The sequence below is a fragment of the Cavia porcellus genome, unplaced genomic scaffold (assembly GCF_034190915.1).
Source record: "Cavia porcellus strain 051 isolate PalLab524CR breed Dunkin Hartley unplaced genomic scaffold, mCavPor4.1 scaffold_25, whole genome shotgun sequence".
Lineage (NCBI taxonomy): Eukaryota > Metazoa > Chordata > Mammalia > Rodentia > Caviidae > Cavia > Cavia porcellus.
In genome coordinates this window covers 11,043,149-11,070,017 of record NW_026947508.1, presented here as the reverse complement: position 1 = coordinate 11,070,017, position 26,869 = coordinate 11,043,149, and the positions used below count along the sequence as shown (strand labels likewise).

Below are 26,869 nucleotides of genomic sequence, written 5' to 3'. Positions count from 1 at the left end.
TGACTGCAGGTCTCCAGGACAGGAGACTGTACCTTTCCTAGCAGGACAGGGCACCTGAATTCCACTTTGCCTGGCACCGCCTGGCCTGGTGGGAGGCGGGCTGGATGGGGGCAGGAGAGGCTGAGGAGGATGAATGGGGTTCGAGTCCCTTCCTGGGACTTGTGAGCTCTGTGGAACGGGAGAGCCTCTCCACCTTTCCACCCCGCATTTCTCCATCCATGAAATGGGTCCGAAACCTCTTTCAAAGATGCTGCTGGGAAACGGAATGAAACAGGCCCACACAGCTGCCAACAGCGCTGCACGTAGTATTTATTATTACAGTGTTAACATTCTGTGGGGGCACTTTTGGGGCCACTGCTGCCTACCTCGTCTCTGTTCACAGACATCTTATTTCCTTTGCAGCCATCAGGGCTTGGGCCATCCCTTCACTGCAGGTCATAGTGCTGGGTCCAGAAATTTTCCTGCCCCTGGGGTTTCTTTTCTTTGCCATTCCTGGAGAACAGCTTAATGAAGCCCAAAACATGGGCATCATGGCCCAGAGCACACGGCAGCTTTGTGGGAATGGGCTGGAGCGCTGTTCCCCCCAGGTGACCTGACCAGGGCTGGGGAGGGCTCTGGGGACCATCACAGTGTGTGCTGAAATCGCACCAGCCGAGTCCCAAACCTGTGTGGCGACCCGATCCTGCTTCTCTCCAACCCCCTGTATTTATTTCATCTGGTCCGGAGTCCTGTGTGGTGTCTCCTATCCCACAGCCAAGGTCTGATGGCAGATCTGGAGGGGACAGGCCCTGCCCAGCCCCAACACAGGGCCTCTCAGAGGCATCGGGTCAGAAGTGAAGCTGTGCGCCCTGTTTCCAACAGGAATGTGGGATTCCGCTCTTGGCCCAGTGCTCCCTTCCAGGGCATAGGAAAGTGGTTTCCAGAGCAGCACACCTGAGGGCCCAAGTCTGGAGGCCTCACCACCCTTTAGGAACCCGGCCTCAGCCTGGCTGGGACCTGGCAGGTCCTTGAGCTGCGTCACTGCCTCGCATGCCTTGTCAACTAGCTACTGAGAGTTTGTCTGTCTCCAGCCCCTGCTCCTGCTGCCCGCCATGGAGCAGAGCTGAGGGAGGATTAACCAAGCTCACCCGATCATCATTTACCAAGCAGCCTGTCCCTGTGGCCACATGGAGCTCCAGACACTCATTGCCTGTCCCTGAGGGTGCCCCAGAGGGTGCTGTGATGTCATCACTGGGACCCCTGATGCATTTGAGGTTACCTGTGTTGCTCCAGGCCTGCTGGCTTCCTGCTTCAAGTGTTGTGGACAATGCCATCATCCTCAGAGACCCCCTACCCAGAGGTCCACTTGTCCATCTTGTCCCCAACAGGATCACATCCTGGACAAATGCCAGCATGGTTTCTGAGTGTGTCACTGAACATTGATTTCAAAGCCTGAGTTCTTCAGTCAGTCTCCTCTCTGCCCTCCTAGCCAGCCCCACAGATGTCACCGCCACCTGGGCTCCCTGTCTTTGCCCCCTTTATGGGCTCTGGGTCCCAGGTCACCTGATGGATGTGGCACAGGAGTGACAGTGGCACCAGATGAGAGAGAGAAACCTGCTGTCCTCTCTGGACCGTGACCCTTGCCACTCCAGGAAGCCGCCCAGGGCTTGGAGCCTCATCAGAGCCAGATTGAGTACCAGATCCACCCCTCCAGCCCTGGTGTCCCCAGGAGGCCACACGTAGGATGGGAGGCCAGCTCTCTATCCACCAGCGGGGTGCTGGTTTCTGATAGTGAGGAAGTTGTGCTTTGCTGAAGGTTGGCAGGGAATGACATCGGTCTCTGCATGGGTCAAGGTCATGGATCAAGTTCAAGGTCACCAGGGCTCCTCTCCTCCTGTGGGAGATGGGCTCTCTGCAGTCTTCCTTCAGGTCCTGGGAAGATGGCCTCAGAGGAGGTGAAGTGTCACGGCTCTGACCAAGGACCTGCCTGGGGACCCGTGTGTGCAGACCCTGTCTCCTGTCCTGATTGTCACTCGACAAAGACAGGATGCCAGCCAGCTCAGGCTACATGGGTCAGGAGAGTCCGGACATCACCCCTGCCTCCCTCTCCCTTTGCAGGATTGGTGACACCAGGCCAGGCCCAGTGCTGTGCTGTGCTGTGGTGGGAAGTGTCACACGCTCCATCCCTGCCCTGTCACGCCCCACTACCCCAGGAAGAGAAGTCTGAAGTGGGTTACAGAGGTTAGCAAGTGTTAATCCTCACAGTGGCCTGGGAGGGAGCCAGTAGTATAGAGGCACAGAGAGGGGAGGCCCTGGGGGGAAAGCCACACAGCAGAACAGCTATATGGCAAAAAAAAAAAAAAAAAAAAAAAGGCTCCAGGTTCTTGCCACGGGACCTAAACCTCATAGTGACAGGGACATGGTAGCAAAGGTCTGTGAGCAATGGTGAGTGTGCCCTCGTCCCAGATGCCAAACTCATCCCCACACTTGGGGCAGTGGTCGCTGGCTAAACTCAGCTGCCTGGCCCCTGTGGACACAATGGCTTTCCTCCCAACAACAAGATTGGGAAGCTGCTGCCATGCCCGACCTGGTGCCATCTGTCACCTGTCCCCTGCAGTGAGAGTGGCAAACCGCCTCCACTCGTCCATCTCCGTGGGACCCGAAGGACCGGCTTCCATCAGCTTCACCTTAGGGGGAGGCCCTGACCCCGTCAGAGCCCACATCCCGGAAGGGAGGCCAAGGAGACTGCAGCCAAGCCCCCAGGGGCTGCCATCCCAGCCAGATGTCACCCGTGCCACCCGCTGTCCCTGCCTGCTGCGGAGTTTTCCGCTGGGCATAGGCTGCTCGGAGTCCCGCTGCTCCTGTTCCAGTGAGGGGCGTTGGGGACCTGTGGGCCCCTTTCCAACCTGGCAGCTCTGTGACAGCCCCGGAGGAGCCTCACACCCTGTGACACATCCTCGCCGAGTGAGAGTCCACTGCCTGCCCGAGTTGGGCAGCTGGTCTCTGTCCCAGCAGGCTCAGCCTCGGCCTGAGGTCGCTGTGTACATGGGGACCGCACTGGGGCCTCTCCATGTCCAGTCTGGTGGAGCTGTGGGTCCATCACACGTTGGTGACCTCCAGGCCATTGCAGCCTTCCAGGCCACACTGTTCCGGCCTGCCCTGGGCGTCATCGTCTCCGCAGTCTTCGTTTTGAAGAGAGCCGTAGTCGTCATGGAAGTCGAGGTCTTTGCCGCTGAACCCTCGTCCTATCTTCCCCAAGGGCAGCTGAGAAGAACAGGAAAGAGACCGAAGGACAGGAAGGAGAGAGACCGGAGTTGAGGTCTGGGAAACGTGCTGTGTGATGTTGAGTGAGTCCCTCAACCTCTCTGTGCTCCACGTCTTAGTAATACTGCTTGGGGAAACTGAGAGGATGTTGTGAGTTAACACTAGGAGAGACTTTGGTGTTCCTGAGTGGTGGGGAACACTCAGGCTGATAGCAGGGGTGTGGAGCACAGCTCCTTCCGGGGTCCTGAGGGAATACTCTTGCACTGCCTGCTAGGACAAAGGGTGAAAGTTTCGGAAACCTGGAGATTGCTGTTTGGGTTCCTGCTTCTCCACTTTCAGCTGTGTGACCTTGAATAAGTCACCTGCCCTCTCTGAGCCTCCATTTTTTCAGGTACAACATGGGAAAAGTAGATGGGTATGATGGTACTTGCTTGTGATCCCAGCACTCTGGGAGGCTGAGGCAGGAGGACTGCAAATTCAAGCCTCGCCTGAGCAATTTAGAACCTAAATTGGTGCGAATAAAAAAGTTTAAAAGGGGTTGGGGATGCAGCTCAGTGTGAAGAAGTCACACTGGGTTGCCCACCCCCTAACAGGCAAGGTGAGAGGCGGTTGTAAAGGGTGGCAATCCCACCTGCAGAGCAGTGCACCCCGCAGGCGCCTGGCCGCAGGAGGCGCTCAGAGTCCCGGGCCTCCGTGGCGCCGCCCCTGACTGCAGGCCTCTGTCTGTTACAGTAGTGGGAGTGCACTGGGCTCATTTATTTGCTTGCCTGCCTTTCCTTTCAGATGAGTGTTTTTCCACTTTAGAAAAAAAAAATTCTTGCCCCAAGGAGACTGGCGGCCTTTCCTGGTCCCCCCAATCCCTACCCCTCCCCGCCCCCCCCCAGCCACCGCAACAGGGAAGGGCCTGGGGTCCGTGCCTCCTGGTGGGCCCTTGGTGTGTGCGGTGGCCCAGTCCCTTGGGGATGACGCTGCCCCCACTTGCATGCAGGTCCCGAGGGTGGATGGGGACCTCCGTGGTCCCCCAGCCTCCTCACGGGCGGACCGGTACCGAAGCCCAGACAGCACCCTCCGCACTTGGGCCTGCTCCGGCTCCTGCTCCCGGTCTAACGCATCTGTTTAGGGTCCCCTCGGAGACAGGTGTCCCTCTGCTCTTGGGTTTGGTCCCCAGGGGCTCAGCCCTTATTGTTAGCTCCCTGGCCTGAGTTCAAGAATCGAAATTGGTGGTTCTCAGAGTTTGGGGGTCACTGGATGCCTGCGGGCACCCCCCACCCTGAGAGTTGCTTCCAGAGGCGGGGTGAGGTGTGGTCCCCGGGGTGTGCAGTGGTCCCAGTGACTCTAACACAGCAGGTGAGTTCTGTGCTCCAAGGGACAAAGTCTAGGCCTGTAGGGACTTGGGTCACCGGCCAAAGCCTCATGCAGTTCCATGATGGTGGCACTGGGCACTTATCTCCCAGGTGTCCCTGTGACCTGGCTCCTGGGTCAGCCTTCACAGGCCAATCAAGGAACTGCAGAGAGGAGACACTCAGGCCCGGACAGCACGGCCTCTCCCCGGTCAGGTCCCCCAGACGCACTGTGTCACTCACCCGGCCAGCCTTGTACTTGAGGCCGCCACTGTTCTCCTCCTTCCCTGCTCGGGTGACGCTGGAGGCCCTGCGGGGAGGACTCCCGAAGCGCTCAGCCTCCCGGGTGCCTATGGAGCTGAGGACACACGCACTTCGGTCAGCGGGGGAAATCCAGCTCCTGCCCACTCACACCTGCTGGTGGCAAGACCATCATGCCGAGTCCTGCTAGGTGCCTGGTGGGAGCTTAGCACTTTACAAATGTGGTCCTCGCTGTGGGCCAGGATGTGGCGACAGCCAGTCCTGCTTAGAGACAGGAAGAGGAGGCACAGGGAGGGCGAGCAGTTTGCCCGAAATAACATAGCTGTGGCGGCGGCAGAGCCCAGATCAGAGCCTGAGACTCCAAAGTCTTGCTCCTGACCCTGGAGTGCTGTGAACCTGGTCAGGAAAGGGGAAAGGGAATGGGAGGAGCCCTGTGGTGGCCAGCACCTATGTGATGTGCACAGCGGTGGGGCTGCCCCCTCTGTGTCCCCCCAGCTCACTGCCTGAAGTAATGCACATTCTCATTTGGAGCAGAATAGCGGATGCAGGGATGGCCCGGGCTATCTGACCTTTGACAAAGGGACCAAAAACACAGGGGAGGAGAGATCACCTCCTTAACACACGGTGCCAGAAAAATTTGCTTGCAGAAGATTGAAACTAGACCCATAAATCACCAAACTAAAATCAAAATGGATTAAAGATCCAAGTGTTAAAGCAGAAATACTCAATTTGCTGGAAGATAAAATAGGTAAAACTCTCAAAGACAAAGGATTAGCCAAAGAGTTTCTGAACAGAATCTAATTATATAAGAAATAGCATCAAGGATCAACAGATGGGATCACATCGTATTCTACACAGTAGAGGAAATAACTAACAGTAATGTAATTTGCCTAAGTCAAACAGCCCACTCTAAATGTTAATTTTTAAATGTCAAATTTTGGTGAACCACCTGTTTGGGACGTGAGGTTACACTATGCTTACATTTTAAGTGGTGGGTAAAACCAGAGAATTCTGGGGTATGTTACTATTAAAGCTTCATTAAGAGAAATTGATAGGGACTTCATTTTTGATCAGTTGAATAGATACCAATGTCAATGTGTGGGAAATTTTTCTTAAAACTTGCTTGTGTTGTTTTGATCCCTTTTCTGTGGCATTTGGTGCAATAAACCTTTGGAACTTTAAAAAAAAAAAGACATCTCACAGAAAGGGGAAAGTTTTTCTCCAGCTGTTCCTCAGACAGAGGACTGATATCTAGAATATATAAAGAACTCAAAAAAGAATTCAACTCCCTGCAAAATAAAAGACCCAATAAAAACTGGCCAAGCAACGTGAACAGACAGTTCTCAGAAAAACTCCAAATGGCCAATAAATTCATGAGAAACTGTTCAATGTTCCTGGCCGTTCGAGAAATGCAAGTGGAAAAGACTGTGATTCCATCTCGCACCAGAAAAAACGGCCGTTGTCAAGAAGTCAATAGATTACAAATGACAGTGAGGCTACAGGGAAACAAGGAGCCTTCCTTCTTAACTGTTGGTGGGAATGCAAACTGGTACAACCATTCTAGAAAGCAATACAGAAATTCCTCAGGAAACGTAAACTACAAATTCTGTTTGATCCAGTGATTTCCCGTCTATGTATTTTCTTGAAAGAGTTAGACACCCTGTTACAGTGACCTAATCCGCTCACTAATCACTCTGCAAAGACCTCAGAGTCAGGTTATACTCCATTCTTGTAATTCCATTCACAGCAGACTTTGGGGGTTAGACCTCCGCCCCTTAGTGGGGGGTGAATCATAGTCCGGCCATGGCCTCCTACCCCGCCCCCCAATTTGCATATCTATCTCCCAGGTCTCGTTCTGACCCACAGTTCTGACATCAATTGGCCCAGCACTCTCTGGAAGGCCAGCGACTCCCGTGAGGCTCAGTGGCCACCACTGCGAGCCTGTGGGGCCCAAGGGGGACATCTGCTTCCTGCACGCTGTGGGTCAGGCCCAGGGTCCAGATCGCGGAGTGGCCCAAGCCATGGGCATGGAGATGCCATGGAGCAGGAAGGGAAGGGAGAGGATGTGGGACACAACCCTTGCAGCCAGGCTGAGTGGGGGAGGAGCCGGCACTGAGCCCCCAAAGGCGCTGCTGGGTCCCATAGCAAAAGGCCACCACTCGTCCTGCACCTGGGCTCGGAGCCCCCATTCCAGGGACTGTTCGGGGAAGAATCTCCAAACACCACGTTCCAGTGCTGGCCCTCCCGTCCACGCAGTGACCCAAGGCCCCCCGTCCATGGCTGGCACCTCTGGGACACGGGCTTGGGAAACCTGGCAGCCGAGGCCTGGGACGTGACACTGGGTTCTCTTGTCCTATCACACTGGATCCAGCAGCTGAGCTCATGACAGAATCACATTCCCCTCTGAGACGCCAGCACAAAGCTGCCACCAACCCAGAAAACGTGGCAGCGGTGGCGGTCTAGGACAATGGTCCCTGTGTTTACTGTGTACCTTTAGATGCACCTGTCCCTCACCAGTGACGCTGCACGTCAGTTTACATCTTGGCTTGACAGATGCTGAGGATGAGCCTCACTGTGCAGATGAGGAAATTAGAGAGTTAGGTAACTTGTCTGAGGTCACACGGCTGGGAACTGGTGCTGCTCGGATCTGAACCCATATTGCCTCATGCGAATATGGAAGGTTTTTCTGGTTGGGGCGTGCATCTGTGCATGCTCCCGCTCACCTGCTTTTGGCCTGACTGGGGAACTAAAGTTTTTCTGGATACACAGAGCCATAAGAAAGAAGAAACCTGGGCTGGTTCTTCCATAGCATTTGTCTCTCAGGCTCTGCTTTGTGGCTACCAAGGGGACCCCCCCCCCCACTGCAGCCTGGATCTCAGGGGAGATCCAGATGTCCAGGTTACAGTCCTGCCCATTCGCTGTGTGACACTGTGCCAAGTGACTGCCTTCTCTGGGATTCTGCTTTCTTGGGTGTAAAAAGAGCAGGCTGGAAATCTCCATTTTCCTCCAGCCCTGGGGTTCATGGAAGCCAGCTACAGTGCTGTGATGGGGGTGACTCTGGGGAGGAGGCTGGGGTGGCCAGGACGCACGGGTTTGTGTAGCTTTGCTGAGTGAGGACAGGTGGCCACCAAGAAGAGGGCGAGCAGTGGACCCTAACAGCCTGATAAACCACCCAGGGACTTGGCTTCGGGTGTGGACCAGACGCTGGGGCTCTGGAGGACACGGCTGGTCCCTCAGGGGCATGCGAGGTTCTGATTGCTCTGTCCCCTGCAGTCACACTGCCTGCCTGCCACCTTCTGGGTGGGGGACAGGTGCCAGGTCCTCACAATCCCCCACCATCTCAGTCCCTCTCCCTAGCAACAGGAAGGCAGTAAAGTGTCACCTTTGAGCCCCAGGGCCACAGTGCATCAGCTGGTGGTCCTGGGAAAAAGGTATGATCTTGTGATACCTCATTTCCTCATTGAGGAACCTGTCCCCAGGAAGCCCGCAGCTCTGGCCATGTGACAATGTCCCCTTCCAGCCACCTCTGCAGAAAGAAGGATGAGAGGATGCTGGAGGTGCAGAGGACTCTCAAGTCCCTAGAAACCAAAGAGGACGCCTGGGGCCGCCAGCAGGAGGCAGTTGCAAGGTTTGCCTGAGGCTTCAGAGGCCCAGGAGAAGGCTCCGCAGGAAGCCTAACTGAATCCAAAGAGACCGAGGGTGGAACCTGCCCTGTCACTGCCTGTGCTCTGGGGACAGGCGAACGCCTGGGACCGGGCACCCATTTGTGCAGGCCCTCTGATGCCCCAGCAGATGCCCCTAGAATGGCTTTGCTCCGTCCTGCATCCTTCAGGTCCATCTTCCTGAGCACCGCACCTGTGGCTGACGCACTTGGTATATACAAACAGGTTCCTTCCACAAACAGAGGTTTGTGGGGGGAATCAGGAAGTCTGAGCGTGTTAAAACAGACACTGAGTGACATCAGAAACCCTGCCTCCTCCATCCCCATGGTCGGATGTGTTGCCATGGTGATGGCAGCAGGCGGGAAAGAGGACATCATAGGGGACCTGTGAACTGGCTGACTGTGCTTCCCCTGGGGTTGGCCACAGCCCTGGTTGTCTAGCTGGGGACACTTCTAGTCACCGAGCTGGTCTCTAAAATTCCCCAGAAGCATGAATCTCTGCGTCACCTCTGCTGATAAAGTCCATTCTCCTGGCTGTGGCAGAGTCTCAGAAAAGGGCCGTGAGGCTCTGAAATCCCAGCAAGGAGGCTTCAATTCATAAGCTCGTGTGGACAGCAGTGTGTGGACAGATCGAGATGGGGAGCTGGGCTTGGTTCGGGGCTGGCTCTGCTGCTCTGCCCCTGGCTCTCCGGCCTCTGATGCCTCATGTGTGATTGGAGGAGCCTTCTCTGTTCTCTGCCCCGCCAGCAGGACCTCTATGCTGTCCTGTGATCCCCAAGAGCCTCTGGATTACCAGGACCAAAGGGCCACCTTATTTGTCTCCCACTGGAAACTCCCCAACACTCACCGACTGGTCCCAGACAGCCCCAAGCACACTGTGGGCTTGTGATGGCCCAGGTTTAATCAAGTCCACTGGTGCCCCCTAAGGTTTAGCTCGAGCCACCCTCATGGCTCGAGATACTTTAAGTCTGTCTCAAATCTCGGTGGCTGAGCTGGAAGGTCAGGAACAGTGAAGGCTCGGAGAAGAAAAGCTTCTCTCCCGCTCACTCGAAGAGCAAGGCTCTTGTCAAATTCTGCTCTCCCTTGGAAGGCACTTAAAATGCAAATGGAGCCGATCCCTGGGCTCTGCCAGCTGCTGCTGGCCCTGCAGCTCCAACAGGACCCAGGTATCTGCATTGTAAGAGCCTCGATGATCCTGCCACGGGGGTCTCACATGCCAACTAGACAGCAGGACCCACCAGACACCGTGTTCCCAAACCTCTGCTTCCTGCCCCTGTGACACCAGGGTTGGCCCAGCTATCCCTCGAGACTCCATGGGTTCTGGGGTTCAGGGCTCAGGCCTGAGTTAGACAGCCCCAGGTGCAAACCTGAGGTAGAGCTGTACAGTGGATGAGCCCTTAGGCAAGCCAAGCGGAAGCAGCCCACTAAAGGCAGGACTGAGCAGCGCTAGGACTGAGCCAGCTGCAGGAATCAGACGCATCCTCAGGGAACGATTATGGGATTAATCACATGCCAACAAATCGGCTAACCTAGAAGGAACGGACAAACACCTAGAAAGCTTATCAACTCCTGAGACTAACTCAAAAGAAACAATTTGAATAAATCCCTGAGAAGTAAAGAGATTGAATTAGTAATCAAAACACTTCTCACAAAGAAATGCTTCAAAGCGGATGGCTTCGGTGGTAAATGAACCGCCAGTGCTGCTAACGCTTTAAAAATATAGAGGAGAAGACACATCCCAACTTATTTCAGGGGCTGGTACTGACCTGATACGAAAGCCAGGTGAAAATATCACACACACCGCACACCCAAACACAAAAACTATAGACAAGTATCCCTGACAAATACAAGGCCAAAAATCCTCACGAAATACCAGCAAAGTCGCTGAGTGTGGCAGTGAAGGCCTATCATCCCACCACTACGGGAGGCTGAAGCAGGAGGAGTCCAAATTTGAGCCTAGCCTTGACATTTAACAAAAAAACAAATTGAAAAAAAGCTCGGGATGTAGCTCAGGGCAGTGTCATAAATAAATACTAGCAAAACAAATCTGGCAACATAGAATGAGGGTGAAGCATTGTGACCCAGTGAGCTTCATCCCAGAAATGTTCCTCCGATCTCTGAAAATCAACCTGTGCAATTCACCATATAGACGGAATGGGACACCTGGGCTCTGCCTCTTGCTGGCTGGGTGACAGTGGGCATAGAGTGGGGTCACTTACTTAGAACAGATTTCTCATCAATAAGTGGGGGGAGCTCTTGCTGCCTCAGCCTTCTCAGGAGAGTAAGTTTAGTGCCCTTGCAAGGTCTGGCCAACCCCGAGTGTGTCCTGGGGAGGGGACCCACCGGCAGGGCCGGAAGCTTGCCCAGTTGAGGAGGCCGAGGCAGGTGCATTGCTGTGCTCTCCCACTTGGCGACAAGCATCATTGGCCACTTCTTCCTGCTTCTGTCCTCTGTCCCCTCCTGGAATGGCCACCTCGCCCTGCTGGACCGACACCACTGTCCCCAGCTTGAATCCCGTCCTCGTGGCCTCTCCTTACCCCCAGCTGCTAGCTCTTCCTGCTCTATGTACACAGGTGCTGGATTTGAGACCTGCATACTGTTTCCTCCTGCCAGTGGCTGACCTCCACCGGGTGCCTCTGAGCCTCAGTTTCCTCACCAGGTGGCGCAAGGACGGCAGGGATCCCATCAGGGAAGGAGTGGGCTGGGAGTGCGCCCTCACCTGGCCGGGTGGAAGATGGCACTCATCTCCTCTGCCAGGTGCCTGCGCAAGATGTGCTTCCCGCTGGGGATGCCCAGGGCGGTGGCCATGGCCTCTGCGTTGAACGTGGGTTCCAGCACCAGCACCGCGCCGTGCACGCCGCTGTTGGTCAGGTTGTCTGCGTACTCCTGGGGGCAGAGGCGGGAGGCTGGGCAGCCCGGGGGGCCCAGGATTTAGGCAGAGACGTGTCCCCAGCAGGAAGGCTTGGCTCCCAGGGACCACCAGCTCAGAGCCACAGGGCAGGGGCCACTTGCGATGCACACAGCTGCCACCCAGCAGGAGTCGTGCGTGTCTATTGGCGGGGGGGGGGGCACCCGGATCTCAGCCCTGACCTGCTCCGGTGACTGGAGTGAGGGCCAGGCCTGCGCAGACGCAGGCGTAGGCAGTGATTTGCATACAGATTTGCAGAGGACTCGCCCCTGCTGGAGGGACAGGGTCACCCCAGTCATTTTCTCACCTTCAGGTCGATGTCACGCACCCACTTGAGCACCCGCTGGTTGGTCCAGACCACGGGATCTGTGTTCTGTGTCTCGCAGCGGGCCCGGCGCTCCTGGAGAGCCTTGGAAGACACAAGGGGTGAGCCAGGGCTGAGACACAGAGGCCACATGTGGGGCAAGGTCCATGGGGAACCAGAGGCCTCAGTCTGCTTGGGGAGGAGACCACCATGGTCCCCAGCTGCTTGTGCATGTTGTCCTGTGGCCTCTGTCCTGGGGTGGGGGAGCCCCACAGCACCACCTATTCTATATCCCCCTTAGGGATCCCAGCTCATCTGCCTAGAGTGGGGACTCGGTGATATTGGGCCCTCCCCACGGGGGCCCAGGTTTCTGGGAGGGAAGGAGTGGGCTGGGAGTGCGCCCTCACTTACATCCTGGTGTAAGACACAACCCATGGGGTCCACAGAGGTCACTCTGACATCCTCTCCTGTCACCCCAGGGTCTAACTTCTAGACCGAGTTTTCCATGGAGATACCCTTGCAGGCTACCAACCTGCAGACCCTCAGGGCCCTGACCATGAGTGATGGTCACCACCTCCCACATCTGCTCCACTGTCAGACTGGGCTCAGGGCTGGTGTCCTTGACCCAGCCAGTTCCCAGGGGCCCACACTCGTTGTGGGAGTGGTGAGGACTTGCATGGTCCTGCCCCATCTCCTGACCTGGGCTCCAACATCGTTCTAGGAAAAGCCATTGGGACCCAGTGCCAGGACCCAGCGGCTAAGGGCCTCTCCTTCAGGGACAGATAAGTAGATGTCCTGGGTGCCCCATAGAGCCAAAGCTGGTGCCCTGCGCTCTCCAGGTGGGCAGAGCTCCTGATGGAGGGCGCTGAGTCCGGACTCTTTACTGCCACCCTCAGCCCCTGGGCGCTCTCCCTGCACCCGGGGCCCTGTCCTCGGGGACACTGGCGGTTCTCTCCGCTGAGCACTTTTCTGCTGTTGTCTTCTGTGGGTCCCCGGAAGCCCCCTTCCAGGCCTCAGGAAGCCCCTCCCCTGGCTCCCCAGAGCCTTCTTCTGGTGCATTCGTGAACCTGGGCTTCCCTCACTGGGACCCACCAGTGAAGCTGCTGGCAGGAGAGAGGGAGGGAGAGATGGCTTGGTGGGGGGGCGATAGACGGGTGAGAGGACACACGGGCAGGCTGTGGGTGGCGCCGGTGCCAGTCCTCACCTCTCTGCTGAAGTTCACTTGGTAGAGCAGCTCGATGCCCAGCAGGATGCTGACCTGGTGGAACTTCTTGGACACATTCAGGTGCTTCTCCAGGTCCCGCTTCATCAGGGAGTTCAGCACCCGCCCGTCCACCAGGTGGTTGTGGAAGGCCTGGGAGTACTGTGACAGGCCGATGTCGTTCAGCCAGGCCTTGGCCACCCAGTGATGGTCCAGCTCGGCAGCTTTGGACAGGCTGGGGGAGACACGGCCACAGAGAGGAGCGGGTGGGGAAGGCGGCCAAACACGGGGATGGTGGGAAGGGAGCAGGGCGAGGAGGATGGGGTGGGGACCAAGAAAGCCACAGGGGCAGGTGGTCTCCTGGAGCTCTGAGACCCGCAGTGCCGCAGCCTGGGGCACCCCTGCCTTCTGTCTGTCCTCCTGTTTGGAGACCGTGACAAGAGGCATCAGCTGTGGCCGCTGCAGCGCGTTCCCTAGGGAAGCGCTGGGTCTCGTGTCCTTCCACAAACAAGTAGATGGTGCCCCGTGCTTTGCTTAGTCCGATCCTCTCTTGCCACCTCACTACCATATCTCAGACTGCTCCATGTCCCGCCCAGACTACCAGTGGTGCGTGCATGGTAGGTGCACAACAATTGCTTTTCCAATGGGTCCATCTATGGATGTGCCTGGTGCCCGGGGTCCCTGGCTGTCATTCCTTAGATAGCCACACGGTGGCAGCGTTGCAGAGGGAATGAGGTCCACTGTGTCCTCCCCCACCACTGAAGTGGGGCTCTGAAAAATGACCAGGCACTGCGCGGGAAGCGGTCTCTAAGTGGGAGCCAAGACAGGACATGAGGGCTGACTGGGTGCCAGGGAAAGCCCTCAACAGGCTCACAGAGGGTCACAGCCTCCTCCCTGGCAGAGTCCGCTGGTCCTGCCTCACTGCTGCCGAGGCCTGCCCGGCCTCTCACTGACCCCACCCACCCCATCTCACTGAGGCCTCCAGGGCATCTGTGCACCGAGCTCGGTGCAGATGCTGCCATAAACAGGCCCGTCTTCCCCCATGCGCCTTCCTCCCTGGGGAATCCCAGCCCCAGGGCTCTGGGCTGCATCGGTGAGGACCCCATGCACCCATCTGGCCTGTCCTCTGAGCCTCTGAGTTCCATGCCTCTTCTGGCCCCCTTTCCCCTCCCACCTTCTAACAACCTCCCTGTCCAGCTCCAGAGCCCCTGCCCGACCTCCCATTCCTCTGCCTGTCCTGTCCACAGAGCCCTCGGGTCAGCGTGCCTCTGTCCCCTTCTCTCCTTCTCCAGCGGCAATCCAGAACCATATCCATGTGGATTTCCTGAAACTGCCTCCAATCCACCCCATGTCTGCACCCACGGCCCATCCATCCACATTCCCTGTGGTCACCACAGTGTTCTTTAAAACTGTCAATTAGAGCCGGCCTTGGGGGACTTCTGCTGTATTAAGAATCTAATTTGGGCCAGGCACAGTGGCACATACCTATAATCCCAGTACTCAGGAGGCCGAGGCAGGAAGACTGCTGCAAGTTTGAGGCCAGCCTTGGCTACTTAGTAGGTTCAAGGCCAGCCTGAAATATATAGTGAGGCCCTATCTCAAACAAACAAAACAAACAAAAAAAACACACACACAAGCAAAAAATCAACCCGTCACTCAGATCTGTCCTCTCTCCCTGCATGACAATCAAATCCCCGAGTGACCTGCAGGGTGCTGCCCATAAAGCCCTCAGCAACTGCCCCCTTATTCTGTACTCAGATGGTGGGGAGAGGCAGCAGCGATTCTGGGGTGCACCGATCCCCTTGTCTCTGTCTCCCTGGGACCCGGCTCCTTGCAGCCCTGCCATGGCCCCCTCCTCCTCTCCCTCCATATTGGATTCCCTCTCCCTTTCTAAAGCTGCCCCCCCCCAATCCTGCTATTTAGTCCCTGGTTTTTCCCTCAAAGCACTAACCCACACACTGCATTTTGCCGCATTTGTTTTCCTTGAGGCGAGCCTCACTCTGCAGTTCAGGCTGGCCTTGGGCTCCCCGTGCAGCCTGGCTGGCCTGGGACTCAGGTCTTTCACCAGCCCTGCCCGGTACACATTGCACCTTAGAAGGGAATGGATTTGCCTTGTGCCACCCTAGGGAATAGGGGCCGTGATCTGCTGTGGGTGGCAGTGCTGGACATATAGTGGGCTCCCCTCTCCTCTGCTGGGCCCTCCCCGAGCCCCAGGGCACCCTGTCGCTTGTCCTCTGGCCTGCACTGAATCCTCAGACTATGTGGACCACCGAGCTCCACTAAGCCTACGGGTTCTACCCCCGCCTGAGGGTCCCCATCCCCGCACCACCATGGCTGGGTGGGGCTAACCCAGCCTGCTGCCTTCCTAGATAGTCAGCTCCTGCAGGGCAGGGCCCAGGGACAGTGCCACTCAGCTCCGAGTTTAAGCTCAGTGTCTGCTTTGTAGCCATCTGGCTGGACACCGCAGGGCTGGGCGCAGGGCAGGGAGCCAGAAGCATCCAGCCCAAGCCAGGCTCCGTGCAGGGATGAACAGGTGCTGAGACCCTGGGCCGATCCCTCCCTGCCCTCCAGGGTGACCCAGCCTGCGGGAAAGGAACCTTCCCAGGACCTCACCTCCACCCCCCACCCGTGACCATCCTCCTGTGGAAGTCAGATCAGCCCCTCCTTTCTGAGGCAAGAGACCCGGATGGCGGGCTCAGGTGGGCATCTCACTGATCTACTCAGGAGAGGCCACTTATAATCAGCAATGCCCATCTGCGTGCCGACTAGGGATGCGCGCTGGCCCTTTGCCACAGTCCTCTTGTTCTGAAAGCTGTCCCCGGGGCCTCTGCTCCCCAATGCTTTCCCAGCTGTTGGTTTATGCTTCAGCAAGAGCCCACCTCGAGTTAATTGTGTGGCTTGGAAAGTGATAACAAATGCTTTATAAAAATCACCACCCTCACTCCAAATTTGGGCCAGATTCAACCTTGAAGTTTGAGGCCCAGCAGGGTGTAGACTCCATCCAGTTCACTGGCCAACTGGATCTGTCACTCTGAGCTCATGACCTTGTACCTCTGGGCCTCAGTTTCCAAGTCTGTGAAATGGGGAGGGTGATGCTTGCCTCAAGGAGGTGCAGGGACTTAGGGATCAAGCTCGGAAAACTCTTCTTGCGGAGTCTGGGATCACAGGGATTCTATGGATAATGGTGGTCGGTACTGGACACTAGGGTGACAAGGCAGAAGGGAAACAACACCGGCCAAGTCGGAGGTCTGGCAGCATGACTTGCCGTGTGGGAGTTCCCTGCGCCTCGCTTTCCAGCAGGAAGACGGGTGAGACTGCCAGCCCACCACCGAGGTGAGACAGATTGTGTCAGGTGAGGGATTGGCCAACGGCCGAGGGGTTGGATTCTCAGGAGTTTGTCACTAGGGGCCTGAGGATTTAGCTCAGTGGCATAAGTGCTTGCCTGGCAAGCACAAGGTTGTGAGTTCGATCCCTGGTACCACACACAAAACAGAGAGAGAGAGAGAGAGACAGAGAGAGAGAGAGACAGAGAGAGAGACAGAGAGAGAGACAGAGAGAGAGACAGAGAGAGAGAGAGACAGAGAGAGAGACAGAGAGAGAGACAGAGAGAGAGACAGAGAGAGAGAGAGACAGAGAGACAGAGAGAGAGAGACAGAGAGAGAAAGACAGAGAGAAAGACAGAGAGAGAGACAGAGAGAGAAAGACAGAGAGAGAGACAGAGAGAGAGACGGAGAGAAGTTTGTCACTAGGGGAACCAGCCCAGAGAGGGCAGCATCGTGTCTAGGGTCACACAGTGTCACAGCTGGAAGGACCTCATTTGGGTTCTCACCCCAGAGCCCAGAAAGCTTCCTACCGCTTGGCAGGATGGGATGACCCTTTCTCCCCTCTCCCCACCACTTCTCTGCCAGGCGAGGAGAGGGCAGGAAGGAAAGAGAACCCCAACTCCGATCGTGCCTGGCTTCTGACCTCAGGCTTGCACCCCAGAGTGAGAAATAAATGTCCATTGTTTGAGCCTGGGGTTGGCGTTTTGTTGCAGCAGCCGAAGCAGACTAAGACATCCATGTTTCGGGGGGCCTTGGCAGTGGTCAGGGTTCCCCACATTTTTTGAGAGTGGAAACAGAAGGTCCCGCCTGGCTCTCTGGACACAAGCCCCTCTGGGAGCAGGCCGGGGGTGGGAGGGATTTCCAGTCTGGGTAAGAGGATTGTGAGGGCTTCGGGCAGTGGGTGATGGGGTGGATGCTGTGGGATCCTATCAGGGGAGCCCGGGGAGGGGTGCCTCCTGGGCCTACTGCACCCCTACCCCTTCCCCAGCCCCTGCCTTGTTCCCTGGGACGACTGGCCAGCACCCTGACCTGCTGATGGCACCTGCTTCCTTCTCTGGTATTATGGTTGATACACTGTGTCAACTAGGAAGTTTAGAAATTCAGCTAAGAGACTCCGCAGGGACCCAAGGTTCTTTCTTTGTCCTGTCCTCAGCCTGTGCAAGGGGACATTCTGTGAGCGTGGCACCTGCCCTGTGTATAATATTAGGGAGGAAAGAGGTTTGCTCTTAGTGCCTTGATGCCTTCTGCCACCTTGAAGTAGTGCCCCTGCCCCCTGCCTTGGAGCCAGCTGATTATGGACGGAAACCTCCACAAACTGTGAGCTAAACAAACGTTTCCATTCTTGATTTGGGTGTTGTATTTTTGTTGCAGCAAGGAGAGGAAAGTAACCAAGATGCCTGGCTTGCTTGAGTTGCTACCCAGCGCTCTGATCAGGTCATCTCAGCGCTGCCCGTCACCTCTGAATCTCTCCTAGCCACACGTGGCTTTGGTTTCCCTGCTTCCAAACTGGCCTGATTCTCCATCCCAAAGCCCCTTCTATTTTTTAATCCTCGAAGCTGCTTCACAAATAATTGCACACACCACCAGGTTTGATTAATTAACTGCACGAAAATGGTGGGAAGCCAGCGAAGGAGATAATTATGCAAAAGAGAAAGTGTCAGCTTTACAAAGCTGGGTCCCCCCTTGCAGGCTGCAGATGGGTAGGTGGGGCTGTGTCCCTCTCCCTGAGCTGCTTGGGGAAGGAGGGTCCTTGGTCTGTCAGAGGAAGGATGTGGGGGTCGATGATGACATGGGCCCTGTGTGCAGGGTGACTCTGCAGGGCAGGGACCTGGGGGAGAGGGCCTCCCCCCAGTCCCAGGCCCCACCTGACCCTCTACACTTCAAGCCCATAAGCCCCTTCCTGCCACTTCAGCTCCTCTGTCCCCTCCTCAGGCGGGGACATCTTTCCCCGTTCTAGAAGACAAGAGCTGGAGTGCTGGGGTAGATGTAGGTGGGTATGGGATATTGACCAGCTCTGACTACCCATGGAGGTGGAGGAGTTCTGGGGGGCCCCCTGAGTCCCCACCCCCACTCTTCCCTGGATTGGGAGGGGTGTCATGTGCATATTGGGCATGCACATGTGTTGTCTGGGGCCCACGTGACCCACTGCCCCCATTCACCCAGCTGTGTGATGCGAGGCCTTTTAATCTCTCTCCATCCTCCCCACACAGCTCACCTCCTGCCTGCCTCCGCGTCTCGATAATCCTCAATGGCCAGGCGGAGCTTGCGTCGGTGCAGGGAGCTGCACACACCCAGGCCCAGCTCCAGGTCCTCATCGCTCAGGCTCAGCAACACCTGCTCCGGAAGGGGGGTCACTCGAGATTCTCCTGCCTCAGCCTTCCAGGGGGCTGGGATGGCAGGAATTTGGCAGCATGCCCAGCTTGTTGTCCCATTTTAGACATGGCAGTGGAAGCTCTGAAGAGCTCTGTGCCTTGCTGGGGGGGTGGTAATGCTTTGGCAGAATCTTGGAACCGGAACCCAGATCAACCAGCTCCTAGACTGCACCTCCTGCTGCCCCAGGAGCAGGATGGGTGAGGGACAGGCCAGCCCCCTGGACTGTGGAGCCCACAGGAAGCTGCAGGGGATGTCCCACCACAGGCCATAGCCACCTACCTTCCCGCTCTTCACGTTCTCCGCACAGGCCTTGACGTACATGGGCATGGCCATGACCACCTCCAGCCAGGCCTGGACGGTGCCAGCCTTCCAGTGGGACATGGGTGTGGTCCTGACCAGCTCCACGTGCTGCAGCCGGTCCATCTGCTCCTCGCCCTCCGACAGGCTGAGGCTGTGCCTCGTGGGGCTGCACTGGCTGTCCGAGTCTGCAACACAGAAGCACATACAGCTACGTTGGGGTGGGTGGGTAGGAACAGGGCTGCATGGGCCCGGGCTGCTGGCTGCACCCTAGGGACCAGGACACAGGCAGGTCTCCCCCCAGATCACCATGGCTTTGGTTTATTTCAGGTTGTGCCCCTCCCCATCATAAAAGTAACCTTTAACTCTGCAAAGAAGAGAATAATCGCAAAGATACACTTATTCTAGAAAGAAGGGGAAATAGAACAGGAGAATCTCCCCCTGCCTACCGGAGACAGCGCTGGCTGGAGCCACTTAAATACTCTTTGGGAGACACAAACACACAGTGTCACAGGCTTGCACGGCACGCTCCTGTCTGGGACACATTTTTGTCACCACCATGCACGGAGGACAGATTCTGTCTTGATAGAGATTGGCACCGTGGCTCGAGAGGCACAGACAGGCAGTGCTGTAATTTATGTCACTTCTATTGATGGGCACCGGGGTTGTTTTACTATTGTAAACTCAGCGGTGGAAGTCATTTTTGGGCAATTGGGCGATTCATTTTCTTGGGATAAATGGGGCTCAGCTCCTCTCCTTAACGCTGAAGCCTGAAATGGTCTTCACAGGCAGAAAAAAAGTTAAAGGTTTCTCGATCTCCGGTCCCCTCAGCAGTTAGCTTGGCTGCATTGACATCGGGAACAGGCAAAGTCCCGGCCTTGCAGAACCCTCGGAGGAGGAGACTCACTCTGACCCAGCTAAGGAAAGACGCAGGCAGACGCAATACAGTAACCTTAAATAAGCCCCATTAGAAAGGACCCAGCCCAAACTCTCCATCGTGATCTAATTATAACGACCCATTATAGTGATGTAAAAATGCGTATCCAGCAGTACAGACAAGGCATACGGTGAAGTCACGGTAACCAGTTCCCACTGGGTTTGGGTAGGTTACTGAGTTTGGGCGCTGCGGAGAATAAGACTATTTTCTTCTTGCTATACTTCATTACTGCCAAAGTATCATCTATGCATGGACAGGCTTTTTAGCTTGTCAGTTTTTGACTTCTTAAAAATCTCACTATGTAGCCCAGGCTGATCTTGAGCTCACTATGTAGCCCAGGCTGGCCTCAAATTCATAGTGATCCACCTGCCTCAGCCTTGCAAGTGCTAGAATTACAGGACGTGTCACTATGCCTGGTCACGTATAGACTTATAATTAAAAAACCCAGAAAAATTAAAGCAGGAAGCAATAACACAATAATATCAATGGGAGCTTATTTGGATCGCTTACGCTCTCTTCACAGCTGGAATTCATGTAATTAATTTAAAAAGGTGTTACAGGAGAAGTGTTTTAACCCGGCACTACGTCCATGGTTGATTGCTGGGATGGTGGGTGATTGTGCATGAGTGTGAGCATGTGTGTGTGCTCGCGTGTGTGAGAGGGGCTTTGTGAACACGTGGATATTTACTCCATCCTGAGGCTACTGCACGGCCTGCACGGGCTGAGTTTCCCTTATCGGACATACAGGGGGCCCATCCATGGTGCAGTGCTTTTTGGGTTTCGAATCCCTTGAGCGTGGGCCGTGCGCAGCAGGTGAGGGGCCGTCTTGGGGAGGAATGAGGTGTAAGCAGGGTTAGGGTTGGGTTTCAGGTACGCCTTCTGCACCGTACCCCGCTGGGGCTTTGCCCAGTGCTTCAGTGCCAGAACCCAGTTTCCCCAAGTTGCATTGCCACCTGGGGCACTGAGCCAGTGCTTAAAGTTTGTGATCTTGGAGGATTTGGGACTGAGTAGCTGGATTCAGGCTGCTCCCACTGTATTATATATTCCGAGCTGAGCAAAAGCAGAGTCTAAGACTCTTCTGGGTCACAGAGTGCCTGCTCCCAGCTCCTCCCTCCCTGCCTGCCTGCCTGCCTCTGGCTTAGGCTCCTGGAAGGATGGAAAGCCCTGCGCCCACTCGGTGACCACCCACCCATCCATCATCCCTCCCCTCACCCCGTGCTACAGAATCCTCTCTCCTCTGTGCCTCAGTTTCCTACTCCACAAAGCCCTCCTTCTGGGAGGCACACACACAGTGAGTGTAATGAGGTGGGGGTGGACAGGGGGGTCACTATCCATATCACTGTATCCCCACCTTGAGTGGGGCAAGGCCATGTTGTATCCCACAGGAAAACAGTAGGCTCTGAGCTCTGCGCAGTTCTAAGTTTGAACCATGCACTCAGGAATTTATTTAGCGGGGAGCCATGTCCAGTCTGGGCTCAGACCCCAGCCAGGTGCCCCTCTTGCCAGGCAGCCTGCCTGCCAGGGAATTCTGATGGGGCCCAGGACTCCCATGGTACAGTGATGGGTGACAGGCTCCCACACATGGCATTCCACACGTGGCACCAGGTGTGGACTCTGGGTAGAGGAGAGGTGAGGTGTGGCCAAATCTGTTCACTCTGATGTCCAACACATGACCCAGGCTGTCCATGTGGACCAGGTTTTAGGCAAACTCTCCAAAGCCTCAGTTTCTCTATTTACAAAACGGATGCAGTAATCTACCTCCTAAGCTGGTAGGAATATTATAAATGGCTGATGCTAGCATTAGAGGGTTCCTCCCCCAGGGCTTGGGCACTTCCACGCCACACCTAGAATTTAGCCTGCAGCTGCTCTGGTCCCTTGCACCACTGAGACCAAATGCATCTGAGTTGAGCTCAGGTGCCCAGAGAGGGCTTCTCAATCTCCTGGGTAGGATGGGGGAGGGGCGGGGCTGGTGGGCAGGGGAGGGGACGGACAGGTGGGTCCATGCAGTGCTCGGCTGCAGCACAGGGGATGGGGAGGAGGAGAAAGTGACGGCAAGCGCAGTCCCTGGGGAGACAGGCCACACACACACACACACACACACACACCAGCGTAAACAGGAAGAAGGGCGGGGAGGGGCAGGTCAGTAGACAAAGACAAAATGAATTTCCTGAGTGGCTAAGCTGTCTGCGTGGATGTGCATGGGTGTTTTGGGAGTGTGAGTGTGGGTGTGTGTGAGTGTGTGTGAGTGCGTCTGTCTGTGTGTTATTCTATCACTCACAGGCCTTGGTCATGCTGGTAGGAGGTGAGCTGGTTTCCAATTCCCATTATTTCTTGAAAGTCCAGACCCAAGCAGGGCTCCCAGGGGACTCAGTACCCGCTCCCCTGCCCCTCGGGGCTGACCCACCAGGAGAGAGGGACCGAGGGAGGGTCATAGCCATTCACTGAAGACGATTTCCAAAACACAGGCACTGAGCCGTGTTTTTTTCTGGCTCCTCTGCCCCTCCTCAGCCCTGAGAGTGGGAATAAATCACGTTTACAGCCAGGCTCAGCGCTGGGCGCTGGGGTCAGAGGCCGCACTGAGCCCCTGGGAAGCTGCCCTGAGAGGTAACCTGCCTGCCTCTACCGGGCGCTCGGAGGCCTGGGGACTCAGACATGAGAGGCTATCTGCCTGCCACGTGGGCCCAGCACACACACATCCCAAAGCACGTGCCTGCACACAGAACACACATGTGCACACACATGCACACACAGGACATCAGTGGCCTGACCACAGCTAACATCATCGTGACTGCCCAGGACCTCGCTGTGTGCCAGATGCAGGGTCAGACTATGTTCCTCAGCCACATCCAGCCCTCCATGTGCTTCTCTAAATACACTTTTGATCCAGCCACAGCCTCATCCCTTTGTTTACCCGCTGACGACTGTGGCACAGATGCCTGGCCCACAGAGCCTAAAATAATCAGCCTCTGGCCTGTTGCAAGATGGCTTGCAGAGATGGCCTCGGCCGAGAAGGTTAAAGTGACCCAGGAGCAAGAGAGATGGGGACTCACGTCCAGCTCTGCTGCTCACCAGACACGGTCTCGGGGTAATGATTTTCAGTTTTCTTGGTCTCAGTTTCCTCATCTGTAAAATGGTCGATAATCCATGCTCTGTTGGACGATGGGAGGATGGCAGGAGGGACTGAGGGCAGGGCTCAGCCCAGTGTCTGGCATAGAGTGGACACTTGGTAATTTCGAAGAGATCTCAGATCCCTGCAGGCTTGTGTCACAGGCTTGACCTGCTCTGTCCTGAAAGGTGACTCCAGCCGCACGGACCTAAGTGCTTGTCACATAGAGAGGCGCCTAAAGTGTCAAGGAGATGCTGGATTTTGAAGACTTACTATGGGGAAACAAAGATTTGTCAGCTGCTGTGTGAATCTCTTTTGCACCGATCACATATCAACATGATGATATGTGGGGTGTGTGGCTTTAAATAAAAGGTAGCATTAATTAAAATTCATCTCAATTGCATCTTTTTAAGTGTGGCTACCTGAAGACCTAAGGTGACCCGTTTGACTGGTGCCCATTTCTCCTGGACAGGGCTGGTCCAGACGGGAGGGCGGACCTGGTCTACACACATTTTAGGTTTCTCCTCCCGTTCTCCCCTCTCTTCTGGCTTGGAAGTTAAGCCATTGGTGCCTCTGAGTTTGGACTACTGTTCTCAGAGTGGGATCCCTGGGCTGCCAGCATCAGGAGGCTGGAGCTTGTGCATCATAAAAATTGTGGGACTCAGTGGACATCGTGGGGGTGGCCGGGTACCCATGTTTTCACAAGTCCCAGGTGCTGAAGTTCCAGGACCATTGCCTTTGAGAATCTATGAGACACACCCACACACCAAAACCTAGAGCTGACCGTTAATGCCCTGGCCTACACTGTGAGATTCGTGTAACACAATCATTCATTCCCATTACTCTTCGGGGTTTACCTACTGCCATGGCTGGTAGTTTAATTCTGTCCCTTTATGAGAAAACAAAACAAAACAAACCTAGCACCTGGGAGGCTGAGGCAGGAGGACGGTTGTGAGTTTGAGACCAGGCTGGGCTACAAAGCAAGCTCAAGGCCAGCCTGAACTGCATAGGGAGACCCTGTCTTAAAAAGACCAAAAAAAAAAAACAAAAAAAAAACCCCAAAACACCCCACCATAATCTAGATATTATCATCATGATTATTTTAGCATTTGTACCTTCAGCTTGTGGGAGATTTTTTTCTTGCTTCTGAAGAACAGTCCTGAAAGCCTCTTCTGAGCAGTGGTATTTTGGCTGTAAGCCCTTACATAGGAGTTTGTCCGAAAGCAGCCTGCATCTCACTCACCGCAGTAAGGTAAGGACACGGCTCTGGGCCCACGGCCTGGCTCCAGGGTTCTCTGTCTTCCTTTGTGCTAAGGCGGAGTCATTGTTGTGCTCCTGTTAGGGACTTTTGAGATTCTGTCTTCTGCTGTGCTGTGGTTTATTACAATGAAGCTGGGTACGAATTTTTCTTTTTTAAAAAAACCAACTCTGACTGGTGTAACTTGTGCTTTCTTTTTTTGATACCGGGTATCGAACTCACGACCTTGCACTTGCCAGGCAAGTGCATAAACCACAGAGCTACATCCCAGGCAACTTGTGCTTTCTATATTCATGAATCCATTGGTGGCACAGTATCCACCGTCCTCTGCTGAAACAGCACCTCTTCCCCATTCTCTCTCGTTTCCTTCTGAGGTTCCCGCTACACCTGAGTTGGATTCTGTCTTTCCTAATTTGTAGCCACACGCCCGCCTGCAGGCAGCACTTCCGGTGGGGTGGGAGGGACGACGTGGTAGCCGTTAGCCACGCGGGGCTGGGAGCATTGTTTCTTTGCGTTGTGTCCTTGGGAGGTCATTTCTTTAACTTGATATTCCATTGAAAAATATTTCCCTTCGGCTGCTTGGTCCATAGCCCAACTCTATCCATCCATTTATTTATTTCTGAGGTGATGAGAACTGAGCTCAGTCGGTGCACTGGGCGACATCGTTGGCCTTTTAAAACGTATTTTAAAATATTTTTGAGGCAGTCTCGCTAAGTTGCCCAGGCTGGGCTAAAACTTGCAGTCCTCCTGCCTCAGCCTCTCAGAGCACTGGGATTACAGGCATGCACCACCATGCATGATTCATTTTTAAAAAAAAATTATCAAGTTTATGTTTCTAAAATGTTTGGCACACTCCCTTCCTTGCAATGCCCAGGCGGACGCCCTCTCGCTGCAGGCACCAGCTGTCTGGCTCTCCATGGCCCGCCACGTCATTGCTGAGTGGACCTGTCCCTCTGCCCACCACCAAGTGAGCCCCTCAGGGAGAAGCCAGCCTGGGTGTGTGGTGGCGCTCAGCGCTTGTTTCTTGTCACAGGAGCACATTGGCAAGGACCGCTGGAACAGGCAGGGCGCAGGATGCAGTGTGGGGCAGGGACCTACTCTCTGAGCTCTGTCCACTGAACTGGGCATCCAGGAGATGTGACATGGGTCAGAGTGAGTGACAGACACATGGAGACAGACACACAGACAGACACACAGAAGTGGCCTAAAGGACGGGTGGGGCTGATGTGCAATGCAGAGTCCATACCTAACTTTGGCCTCTAAATGTCCGAATGTCTTTGGGGATCATTTAATAAATGCCAAGGCACTTGGGCACTAATCCCACAGAGACACTCACTGTGCTCCCTGGGCCCAACTGCATGAGTCTGGGAAAGGTGTCCACCCCAATCCTAACGAGCTGGAGCATCCCCAGAAGCCTACTTAAGTGACCCTATGGCAATACTGGGTGTGGTTACACATGCCTGTACTCCTAGGACTCAGGAGGCTGAGGCAGGAGGGTTGCTGAGAGTTCCAAGTGATCCCGGGCTGGTGAGTTCAAGGCCAGCCTGAACTGTATAGTGAGACCTTGTCTCAAAAAACCAAGAAGACACAGCTCTTCCCACCTCACCAGCCCTGTCTCCCTGCTCTCACCCTTCCCGGCATCTGCGTCTCCCAGTTGCTCCTGACACCAGCTTCTGTCACCTGTACCCGCTCTCTTGTCCAACTCCTATGCAGCCTGGAAGTGTCCTTTCCAGGGAATCCTTTTCTTTTCACCTGTGGTAGATGCCCTTTGTCCCCAGTGTGCACACGCACTCACACTCAACCGGCACAGCTCTCATTAATTCAGAAATGTTCCATGCATGGCCCTTCTTCAGCTGGGACTAACTAGGCTGTGCGATCATTCAGTGAACATCGGTGTCCCCCACGAGCCTGTGGCTCCCAGTGCTGGGCCGGGGCCAGTTTTCTCTCTCTGATTCCTAGTGAGACCCCAGGCCAGGGTAAATGTTTCAGAACTGACTCCCCTGGATTTCAAGCAGGCTGCCGGGCAGAGTGGGCCCACTGAGTATCGGTTAAGGGAAGGCCAGGGAACCAGGAAGGGACAGAGACATGGACGGGGACAGGGAGCAGGCAGCACTTCTTCCCCTCCTGTATGTGCCTCTCCACCCAACACCACCGCAGCCCCTCAGGTACCCTGCACAGTCTGTCCTTGTCTCTCTGCCTGAGGCCAGGTGCCTCCACCCTGGTACCCATGGACCTGGCACCAGGGTCCTCTTGCCGGGGGCCCTGTCCTGTGCACTGTGGGACCGAAAGCTGCACTCCAGGGTGAAGTCTGAGCCCTGCACTCCAGAGTGAAGTCTGATTTCTGACAGCCAGGTGACAGCTGCCTTGAGGGGCCTTGGATGGCTGATGCTGTGGTTTGCTGGATCTCACCCGCACCCACTAGGATACAGGCAGGAGATGCCCCCACACCCCTGGCCAGACTGCACATCAGCAGGGCCCCAGTGGGCAGGGGGAGGTGTAATCCTGACATCAGACTCAGAGCCAAGCTAGTTCCGGAGAGGCCTGGGCTAAAGCCCAGTGTATTCCCCACTCCACAGGTCTCCTGCTCCCCCAAAGCAGGTGGGGAATTGAATGAAGCCCCTTATTGGCTTCGTTGCTTTGTCCTCTTTCGCTTGAGT

General features: G+C 55.6%; 1 protein-coding gene across 3 annotated transcripts in view; it reads right to left on the bottom strand.

Moving 5' to 3' along the window:
- Positions 1 to 285: 285 nt before the first annotated feature.
- The window catches only part of Kazn (kazrin, periplakin interacting protein), a 992,111-nt gene continuing 965,527 nt past the window's right edge, over positions 286 to 26,869 (bottom strand). For all 3 annotated transcript variants that reach the window (XM_063235547.1, XM_063235548.1, XM_005004355.3), the window contains 7 exons: positions 18,894 to 19,099; positions 18,457 to 18,575; positions 12,922 to 13,153; positions 11,721 to 11,822; positions 11,225 to 11,391; positions 4,827 to 4,941; positions 286 to 3,243 (listed from right to left, as the gene is read on the bottom strand). In XM_063235547.1, coding sequence (XP_063091617.1) covers positions 3,079 to 3,243; positions 4,827 to 4,941; positions 11,225 to 11,391; positions 11,721 to 11,822; positions 12,922 to 13,153; positions 18,457 to 18,575; positions 18,894 to 19,099 — 1,106 coding nt within the window. In that variant the 3' untranslated portion in view covers positions 286 to 3,078. The remainder of the gene's footprint in view (positions 3,244 to 4,826; positions 4,942 to 11,224; positions 11,392 to 11,720; positions 11,823 to 12,921; positions 13,154 to 18,456; positions 18,576 to 18,893; positions 19,100 to 26,869) is intronic.